Genomic DNA, 11286 nt, shown 5'->3' on the forward strand with positions numbered 1-11286 from the left:
AAGGGACAAGCAACATTCTTGGCCACACTCGTTGAGAAAGAATCTCATGGGTCCGAGATTCCTAGTGAAGTTTCGGAGGTCTTAAAGGAGTTCAAAGACGTTATGCCTCCGGAACTGCCAAAGAGGCTTCCCCCTCGAAGGGAAGTTGATCATGTGATCGAGTTAGAGCCGGGGGCAAGGCCTCCAGCCATGGCACCTTATCGGATGGCCCCTCCAGAGCTTGAAGAGTTGCGGAAGCAGTTGAAGGAGTTATTGGAGGCGGGATTTATTCGACCCTCCAAGGCACCATTCGGGGCTCCAGTGTTATTCCAGCGCAAGCATGATGGGTCATTACGTATGTGCATCGATTACCGGGCATTGAACAAGGTAACCATCAAAAACAAGTATCCAATTCCTTTGGTTGCCGATCTATTTGATAGGCTCGGTAAAGCAAGATATTTCTCCAAACTCGATCTTCGCTCGGGGTATTGGCAAGTGCGCATCGCCAAAGGGGACGAACAAAAGACGGCATGCGTCACTCGCTATGGGTCCTTCGAGTTTTTGGTGATGCCTTTCGGACTCACTAATGCCCCAGCAACATTTTGCACTTTGATGAACAAGATCTTTCATCCATTCCTTGATAAATTTGTAGTCGTCTATCTCGACGATATAGTCGTGTATAGCGACAATTTGCAAGACCATGTGGAGCATTTGCGAACGGTGTTCGAGGTCTTGCGGGAAAATGATCTCTATGTGAAGAAGGAAAAATGCTCGTTTGCTCAAAAGGAGGTGTCTTTCCTTGGGCACCACATCAAGGACGGGAGGATCATGATGGAGAGGGACAAAGTGCAAGCCATCAATGAGTGGGAGCCACCCAAGAATACCTCGGAGCTTCGTTCTTTTCTCGGGTTGGCTAACTATTATCGAAGATTCATTAAAAGCTATTCGGCAAGGACGGCGCCATTAACCGATTTGCTCAAGAAGAAGGTTCAGTGGCATTGGGGGCCGGAATGTCAAGGGGCATTCGATGATTTGAAGAAAGCAGTCACCGAAGAACCCGTCTTAGCATTGCTCGATTATTCAAAGCCCTTCGAACTCCATACCGATGCATCCGATTTTGCCATTGGTGGGGTGCTCATGCAAGAGGGGCATCCCATTGCATACGAGTCGCGCAAGTTGAATGATACGGAAAGGCGTTATCCCGTTCATGATAAGGAGATGACCGCTATCATTCATTGCTTCCGGATATGGAGGCACTACTTGCTTGGGAGTCGGTTCACCATCATGACCGACAATGTCGCAACAAGTTATTTCCAAAATCAAAAGAAGCTTAGCCCCAAGCAAGCTCGTTGGCAAGAATTTTTAGCGGAGTTCGACTATGTTATGGAGTACAAGCCGGGCAAAGCCAATGTCGTTGCCGATGCTCTAAGCCGCAAGGCTATGCTAGCTAGCGTAAGTAGTGTGGCTAGCAACCTTCTTGAACGGGTCAAGGAGGGACTTCTTCAAGATCCTATGGCCAAGGGACTTATGGAGTTGGCCAAGGAAGGGAAGACACGGCGATTTTGGGTAGAGGATGATCTTCTCTACACTACGGGGCGCCGCATGTATGTGCCTAAGTGGGGCAACCTTAGGCGCGACATCATGAAGGAGTGCCACGACTCTAAGTGGGCCGGGCATCCGGGGATGCAACGCACTTTGGCACTCTTGGAGGAGTTATATTATTGGCCTCATATGAGGAGTGATATTGAGGCCTACGTAAAGACTTGTCTTGTGTGCCAACAAGACAAGATCGAGCAGCAAGTGCCGGCGGGACTTCTACAACCTTTGCCTATACCAGAGAGGCCATGGGAAAGTGTTTCGATGGATTTCATTTCCGCCCTACCCAAGTCAGATGGTGGTGGTCGATCGCTTTTCCAAATATGGGACATTCATACCGGCACTACGGGATTGCACAGCCGAGCAAGCCGCCAAGCTATTCTTTAAACATGTTGTCAGTGACCGCGACCCCCGATTCACCGCAAAGTTTTGGACGGAGCTATTCAAGTTGATGGGGTCAGGTCTCCATTTCTCTACAAGCTTTCATCCCCAAACCGATGGGCAAACGGAGAGGGTGAATGCCTTGTTGGAGCTATACTTGAGGCACTTTGTGAGTGCCAACCAACGAGATTGGGCAAAGTTGATGGATGTAGCCCAATTCTCTTACAACTTGCAGCGGTCTGAGTCGACGCAACAAAGTCCTTTCGAGATAGTCATGGGGCAACAACCTTTGACACCACAAGCGCTTGCGTCAGGCTATACGGGAAGTAGCCCCGCTGCATATCAACTTGCCAAGGGGTGGCATGAGCAACTAGACATTACCAAGGCATACTTGGATAAAGCGGCAAAGAAAATGAAGAAATGGGCGGACAAGCATAGGAGACCGGTCGAGTTCCAAGTGGGGGACTTGGTCATGGTCAAGTTGCTACCACAACAATTCAAGGTATTCCGATCAGTGCACAAGGGGCTTGTGCGCAAATATGAGGGACCGTTCCCGATACTACGTAAAGTCGGGAAGGTATCGTATCAAGTTGAGTTACCATCAAAGCTCAAGATTCATCCGGTGTTCCATGTGAGTATGCTCAAGCCCTATCATGGAGATAACGAGGATCCAACAAGGGGCGTGTCACAACGTGCGCCTACGGCAGTTGTGACGTCATTTGACCGGGACATCGAGGAAATCGAGGCTAAACGGCTCATCCGACGAAGGGGTGTGCCAAGTTATAATGAATATCTAATCCGTTGGAAGGGACTCCCGGATAGCGAAGCAACATGGGAAAAAGAGGACGACTTGTGGCAATTCCGGGACAAGATCGAGGCATTTGAATCTCGGCCTTGACGGGGTCGTCAAGGACTTTGGTGGGGGAGCATGTCACGCATGGCTCGTAGCCCTCACACATCTTACATCAAAAGGAGGTTATAGAGACTTCCAGAATCATCAAGAAGGTTCCGGAGAACACTAGAAGGTTCCGGAGAACTCTAGAAGGTTACAGAGAACTCTTGAAGGAGCCTTGTAAATATCTAGTGTCTAGAATTCTCTAGGCAACTCTTGTACATACTTTAGAGTACCTTAACACTTGTAATTGTGTAGAACTCTCTAGAAAGATGTAATCTAGATCCCTCCATTTGAGGAGGTTAGAATGTTCTAGAATTAGGACAAGTAGTAAGGGGGATTGCCTATAAATACCCCAAGGCATTCATTTGTACATAACAACTTGAGAGTTCACTTGTAAAGCTTTCCTTGTGCAATACATAAACCTCACTTACATTTCCCAATTCTTGTGTTCCTACTTCACATCTTCTTAAAGTCTTAGCCAAATCCACACAAACACACCAACTACATCATTTAGCAATACATCTTTGGGGGTTTGCCTGACTTGTCTTACGACGGGAGTGTAAGCAAGTGGCACACGTAAGACTAGGGAAAGAGTCGACACGTGACAAAGAGCTCCTCACTTAACTCACTCACAAGATTCAAAAAACTGAGAGGGTTAAGCTCACTCAAAATATTCTTATGTGGTTTTATCCTCTTTTGCAATTGCTCTTCAAATCCTAAGTGAAGATCCTTAATAATGTTCAGTTATGTTGAAATGAATTGAATGAGTATTTAAAACCTAATGTATTAAACAAGCCTTTAATTCAATTCCGCATAAAGACATGAGTGCTCATTCAAGCACAAAGGGCAGTTCGTTCGAGCAAACAACATCGAGGCAAGACAATAGCTTTTAGAGCCAATTGCCAAGAGCTTGTTCAAGCTAAAGGGGAGCTGGAACAAGCGGAAATGTAGTTATTCGAGCAAAAAAACGACGAGTACCATCTTCGCGTATCGCCTTGCTTGTCCATGTCTTATAGCAGTGGCCTGCTCAAGCAATCCCTTCAACAATGCCCAACATTAGCAAGCTTTCCCACATACCCAAAACACCCTACTCAAGCAACACCATGTCCATGCTTCTAATGCTCAATACCATGCACCAACATTTCCATTTCAACAATCGTGAAGTGATTATCAAGTCACTCAACATTTTTCAAAAACTCACCAGAACCATGAAACCCTTTGGCTCACTTAGGTCTTCAACTACTACCTCACAAGCATTATGTCCTTCCTCTTAGGTTATACATTACATGGAAGGGTTGGCGATCACCACAATTTTTGATGGGGAACAAACAACTGGTATTTCTAGGACTCAATTTGACAAGGAAGGATAAGGACGACAGTTGAACGTAAGGAATGCACAATTTTCAAGTTTCGGAACATCCTCTTATGGGTTGTACAACCAACTGTACAGGGGATTCAGGTCTGCTCATTGTGACAACATTTTCTGTAGTTGATCTTGAAGGTCCTACTACTCGTTACGAAACTAACTTTCATTTGTTTTTCCCTCCTTACACTGCCCTAGTACGCTATGGTACAAGCTACAAGGAAGACCTTTGCACTGTTGCTCTACTTAGTCGTGCGGAGCATCCAAGAGCAACTATAGAAGTGAGCCATTCAACTTCGCTGTTATCACTATAACGGCATTTATACGCAGCTTCACAGAAAATAATCAAACTTCAGATAAGGGTTTAGCCCACTACATAGCTACCACATTTTATTACTCAAATGCTTGGAAGATCAGATGCAAACAACCGTACTATTGTCATAACAGTTTCCAATTAACTCATCATAACAAAAATTATTACATAAATAAAAAGTACACATGTTCAAATAACCCCTTTGACTTTAGTGTAAAGCCTATAAAATGTTCTAAGAAGTCCATATACAGCTAAGAACAAATATAATTTCATGTCCTCAACTTTATATAATTCTAAACATCCAATATTAAGGGTTTTCCAATACAGAAAAGATTTGTAGTTTTCATGCATTATCATCATACTCGATATCCCACGCTTATAAAAGCTATGATTAGGGTCTGAGGAGGTGTGGAAGACACCATACGATACCTTTGATAAAGGACATAAGGAGGTTGCGGCCATTTAAACCCTCACCTCGAGAAATTCATAGTCTTCACTATTTGCTCTAAAAAATGAACTTATAAGCTGATCAAGTTATCATGGATTAGGCAAAACAAGATTATAAGGAACAAAAGTATTAGACTTACTTAGTCCCACAATGACCTGTGCTTTCTCCATCATTGAGTTCTTCACCAATTCATCAACTTGTTAAAATAATCTAGAAAATTCTAGGATTTTAATTAAATATAAAAATATCTAAACTAAAGAATTAAAAAATAAAAATATCTAAGATAATATAATGGAAGATCCTAGAAAAGTATTTAAAAAATTAAAAATATCTAAGATATTTTAGTAAACTTGCACTATAAATACCCATTGATGTAATCAATTTTTTGTGCAATGAAGAATAACATCCATTCTACATATTCACTCATCTTCCTCTCCAAATAAATCCATTCACTATTTTACCATCTAAATTTTTCTACATTTGGTATCAAGAGCTAATTAAAACCAAGACCTCCAAACAACCTAAACACATTAACCAACGTACTCCACAATAAAATAAACCTCTAACCATACAATAAAAAAATGACCTCAACCATTAATTACCCCCAAGTTAATTGGGTTCCCACATTTAAAGGAGAAAAATATGAACAATGGGCTATGCAAATGAGGTCAATATTTATCTCCCAAGATTTATGGGAATTAGTACAAGAAGGTTACGAGCAACCACCCAAAGATGACACTAAAGAGTCATCTTGGGATGAAACAAAAATAAAACAATATAAACAAAATAGGATAAGGGATAACTATGCCCTATCTCTATTATATCGTGGAGTCGATGAGGCAATACTTACAACGATCATGCCTGCAAAAACAGCTACAGAGGGTTGGAGGATCCTGGAGACAAAATACAGAGGTTCCGAAGAGGTAATTCTTTTTAAACTCCAATTACTATGGAGATAATTTGATAATTTATTAATGGCAGAAAATGAAACAATACATTCATTTTTTGACCGCGTCACTAATATAGTTTATCAAATAAGATCGAATGGTGGTAAAATAGAAGATGAAAATGTGATTCGAAAAATATTAAGGAGTCTTTCACCAAAATATAACATTATTGTCACAACAATAGAAGAAGTTAACAAGAAAAATTTATCTCAATTAAGTATACCTGAACTAATGGGATCACTACTTGCACATGAAGATAGATTAAAAAGATTTAACGAAGAACCACTAGAACAAGCTTTTCAAGCTAAATTAAAATTTTCTAATAGTGGAAATAAAAATAGTCATTGTAAAAATTATGAAAAAGAACAAACATCAACTAATTGTAGCAAAGGGAGAGGAAATTTTAAAAATCAAAGTAATCGATTAAATAATCAAACTGACCTTTATTGTAAATTATGTAAGAAAACTAACCACAATACTAATGATTGTCGGTATAAATGTAAGAGGTGTAAAAAACACACTCGCCTCGAAGAAGATTGTTGGTATCGACAAAAAGAAGCAAACTATTCCGAAAATAATAATTCCGGAGAGCAAATATTTTACACTGGATTAAATGCACAAGAAAAAGTAAGTGACATATGGTATATTGATAGTGGTTGTTCAAACCACATGACTGGCAATAAAAATTATTTTGTCACTCTTGACGAAAATGTTAAAACACACATCACACTTGGCGACGGTAAAACAGAAGATGTCGCCGGAAAAGGAACAATCGCCGTTAAAACAAAAAATGGCTCATCAAAATTAATTCATGAAGTTTTTTTATGTTCCCGGACTTGCACAAAATTTATTAAGTGTAGGCCAATTAATTAAAAAAGGATATATGGTTAAATTTGACAATAACAAATGTCAAATCTATGATAAAAATAAGGGTCAGATAATAACAACGGTTGAAATGGCTCCTAACAAAATATTCCCATTAAAATTGTCATTTGAAGAAAAATTGGCTTTAAGCTCAATAAATGATGAATCCACCTTATGGCATTTGAGATTCGGGCATCTAAATTTTAACAGTCTAAAACTATTAAAACAAAAAGAAATGGTAATTGGACTACCATCAATAAAAAATGAAAGAAAAATTTGTGAAGGCTGTATATATGGCAAGATGCACAGATTGCCATTTCCTACCGCACCTTGGAGGGCCAAGGCTCCTCTAGAGCTTGTCCATGCAGATATCTGGGGTCCTACCAAGAATCCGTCTCTTGGCGGAAAAAGATATTTTCTTTTGTTCGTAAATGACTACTCCCGCATGATGTGGGTATATTTCTTGGAGAAAAAATCAGAAGCTTTTTCCCACTTCATGCAATTCAAAGCCCTCACAGAAAATCAAAGTGGACATTCTCTTAAGATTCTTAGAACGGATCGTGGCGGAGAATTTACAAGCAACGAATTCAACAGTTTCTGTAAGAAGCATGGAATTAAAAGAGAACTTACAGCAAGGCGTACACCTCAACAAAATGGTGTCGCAGAAAGGAAAAACCGCACTATAGCAGAGATGGCCCGCAGCATGATGCAGGGTAAACATCTACCCAAAAGATACTGGGCCGAAGCTGTTCACACGGCAGTATATATCCTCAATAGATCTCCAACAAAAGCAGTTAAGGATTTAACGCCATATGAAGCCTGGCACAAGAGAAAGCCAAGAATAGAACACCTCAAAGTGTTCGGATGCGTAGCTTATGCCCACATCCCGAAGGAGAATCGGGAAAAGCTCGATGAGAAGGGAGAAAAATACATATTCATTGGATACAGTCATGAAACAAAAGGATATCGCCTTTACAAGCCTGAATCTAAACAATTAATCATCTCTAGAGATGTAATTTTCGACGAAGCAGCCGAATGGACGTGGAAAGAAAAAGAAACTGAAGCTCGCGAAGGAGATACTCTCCTAAGAGATCCAAGTGAAGAAGACGAAGCAGACCAACCAACAAACCCATCATCTACGAGTCCAAGTATACTTGAAAGTACAAGATCATTCCCAAGCTCAGGAAGCCAAACATCACGTTCAACTCCTCAACATCAAGAAGCTCAAAGATCAACACGAGATCGGCAACCGCCATCATGGTTACAAGATTACCATTGTGACCAAGCAATGATGGCTCTCTTCTCTAGTGAGCCACAAACATTTCAAGAAGCAGCACAAGAAGAAACATGGATTGAGGCTAGGAACGAAGAAATCAAAATGATCGAGAAGAATCACACATGGAAACTTGTAGACAAACCACAAGACAAGGAAGTCATCGGACTCAAGTGGGTCTACAAGGTGAAACATAATGATGATGGCTACATCAACAAGTACAAAGCAAGGCTCGTAGCAAAGGGATATGCGCAACAACCAGGAATCGACTTCAACGAAACGTATGCACCAGTTGTCCGCATGGAGACAATCAGAACAGTCCTGGCATTAGCAGCACAGCATCAGCTACCAGTCTTTCAGCTCGATGTCAAATCAGCATTTCTAAATGGAGAACTTGAAGAAGAAGTGTACGTCGAGCAACCGCAGGGATACGTCATCAAAGGCCAAGAAGACAAAGTATACCGCCTTCGAAAAGCTCTGTACGGACTCAAACAAGCACCCCGAGCGTGGAACAGCAACATCGACAATTATCTTCTCCAGCATAGTTTCATCAAGAGTCCGAGTGAACCTTCACTATACATCAAGACACAAGGTAACAACTTTCTCATTTTATGCCTATACGTGGATGATCTAATCTATACAGGCACACACCCAACGATGATTGAAGAATTTAAAAAGGCTATGATGAAGGAGTACGAGATGACAAACCTTGGTACAATGAAATACTTCATTGGCATACAAATCAAACAAAGCCCAGGAAGAATATTTCTATCACAAGAGAAATATGCAGAAGACCTTCTCAAGAAATTCAATATGGGTGAATGTAAACCGCTGGCTACACCAATGGCAATCAATGAGAAGTTATCAAAGTACGATGGCAAACCAAAAGTCGACGGAGCAATGTATCGAAGCTTGGTCGGCTCTCTTATCTATCTCACACATACAAGACCAGATATAGTCAACGCTGTCAGCATCGTATCCAGGTTCATGAGTGAACCGAGCAAGGATCATCTAACAGCATCAAAGAGGATTCTCAGATACATTAAGGGAACAAAAAGCTATGGGATCATGTACGAAACTGAAAAAGATTTCAAGCTCACAGGATACACCGATAGCGACTGGGCTGGAAGCGTGGATGATAGAAAAAGTACAAGCGGGTACGTATTTCAGCTTGGAAACAAGGTGGTCTCATGGTCATCAAAAAAACAGGCGACAGTAGCTTTATCATCAGCAGAAGCAGAGTACATTGCAGCAACAAGTGCAGCACGTGAAGCAGTCTGGCTGAGAAGGATATTAATCGATCTACAACATACGCAAGAGACACCAACTACAATGTTCTGCGACAACATGTCAACAATAGCAATGACGAAGAATCCAGTGTTTCATAGCAGATCAAAGCACATCGAGATACGACATCACTACATTCGTGAGTTAGTAGATAAGAAAGAGATCGAACTACAATTCTGCAAGACGGGGGAGCAGCTCGCAGATATTTTCACAAAACCCATATCAATTGATAGATTTATCGATTTCAGAAGACGACTTAGAGTTCAAGATTTTTCAGATTAAGGGGAGTGTTAAAATAATCTAGAAAAATCTAGGATTTTAATTAAATATAAAAATATCTAAACTAAAGAATTAAAAAATAAAAATATCGAAGATAATATAGTGGAAGATCCTAGAAAAGTAATTAAAAAATTAAAAATATCTAAGATATTTTAGTAAACTTGCACTATAAATACCCATTGATGTAATCAATTTTTTGTGCAATGAAGAATAACATCCATTCTACATATTCACTCATCTTCCTCTCCAAATAAATCCATTCACTATTTTACCATCTAAATATTCCTACATACTACCCTCTGCAACAAAGCCTCATCAAGCAAGCATACACGCTTTACCATCACCCTGCACACCTGATATGCCAAATCAAAATCGCCCTTATCGCACAAAAACGGAACAATGGTTCTGAAGTCACCCTGTTAGGCACACCATAAGTGTTCACAAGTTCCTTATACCACTTCCTTACACCATCTAAATCATCACTCTTACATGATCCTAGAATCAAAGCATTGTAAGTACACACATTAAGCTTTAGTCCATTACTTTTCATTTCCATAAACAACCGCATTGCCTCAGAAACTTTCCCATCATTGAAAAGCCTATGTAACTTACTATTATAGCTAATTGTATCAGGAACCACACCATTCTTAATCATTCTTTCCCATATTTTTTCACCTTCTTCAAATTTACCATTCTCATAAATCCCACAAAGAAGTGAATTAAACGAATAGACACAAGGATTAATTCCATTTTCCTCTATTTGATCAAACAACTCCAATGCATCATCAAACAAACCGAGTTTACACAATGAATGAACAGCAGTACTATTAGCTACTTCACTAGGTTTAATACCCAATTTCGAGGGTAATTCTTGAAAAAGATGGTAAACTTTATCGTATTCCCCAGCATCATAAGCAGCACCGAAAAGGTTATCGAATAATAGTGTACTATGCATATCACCTCGTTGAATCAATTCATCGAACATCTTACGTGCATGATCAAACATGCCAGCTTTTCCGTATAAATAAACCAGACTAGCACCAAACCCTTCATTAGAAATGTAATCTTTCTGGGATTCTAGCACATCTTCAATCAAAGACAACTCTTTTGCAAGAAAAAGACGATGAATTACGTTCTCATAAATTCTACGATGTCTTTCCCTAAAGTAAGAATTCTCAGACAGAGACTTGAATTTTTGAACCAGTGTGCGAGAACTATTTTGGTTTAAAAGATCTTTAATACTGTTACGAACCAAATTGATTATTCTCAGAGGGTAAGAAAGTTGTTTTTGTGGGGTTCAAGTACTGGGTTGGTGGTACTGCTTTAATGGAGTTTATTGGTTTTGGGGTACAAGAAAATAAGCTATGGAGACGAATCAGAACTTTGCAATTCGACATTTCTAAGTTGAAAGTTGAAGTAATGGTAGAAGATGTAGTAGATTAGCTTCTTCAATCTCAAGAATCCAAACTCTTAGGAGGATGTTGATGAACTGAAAGACAAATCAAGATAGTACATAAATTCCCCAAAATAAAATGAGTAGCACTTAAATACTCAACTCTTCCCTCGGTTATTTGTAACATTCAAATTTAAATATTCTCGCATTGAAAATCAGATATAAGTTAAATTATTTGGAAATTCCACATAATAATTATGAATTATTA

General features: G+C 40.0%; 1 protein-coding gene across 1 annotated transcript; it reads right to left on the minus strand.

Moving 5' to 3' along the window:
• Positions 1–9965: 9965 nt before the first annotated feature.
• Positions 9966–11022, minus strand: LOC130823460 (pentatricopeptide repeat-containing protein At1g55890, mitochondrial-like). The gene is made up of 2 exons (XM_057688079.1): positions 10931–11022; positions 9966–10866 (listed from the first exon to the last, which is right to left on the minus strand). Exons 1-2 carry the CDS (start codon positions 11020–11022, stop codon positions 9966–9968), a joined length of 993 nt encoding a protein of 330 aa, XP_057544062.1.
• Positions 11023–11286: the final 264 nt, after the last annotated feature.

This window comes from Amaranthus tricolor, chromosome 9 (assembly GCF_026212465.1).
Source record: "Amaranthus tricolor cultivar Red isolate AtriRed21 chromosome 9, ASM2621246v1, whole genome shotgun sequence".
Taxonomy (NCBI): domain Eukaryota; kingdom Viridiplantae; phylum Streptophyta; class Magnoliopsida; order Caryophyllales; family Amaranthaceae; genus Amaranthus; species Amaranthus tricolor.

Excerpts from the sequence above, each read along its gene's own strand:
- LOC130823460 (XM_057688079.1), bottom strand. The coding sequence starts at position 11,022 with ATGTCGAATTGCAAAGTTCTGATTCGTCTCCATAGCTTATTTTCTTGT. Across the intron at positions 10,867-10,930 it reads AAAGCAGTACCACCAACCCA|TATTAAAGATCTTTTAAACC; the intron begins GTACTTGAACCC and ends GGTTCGTAACAG.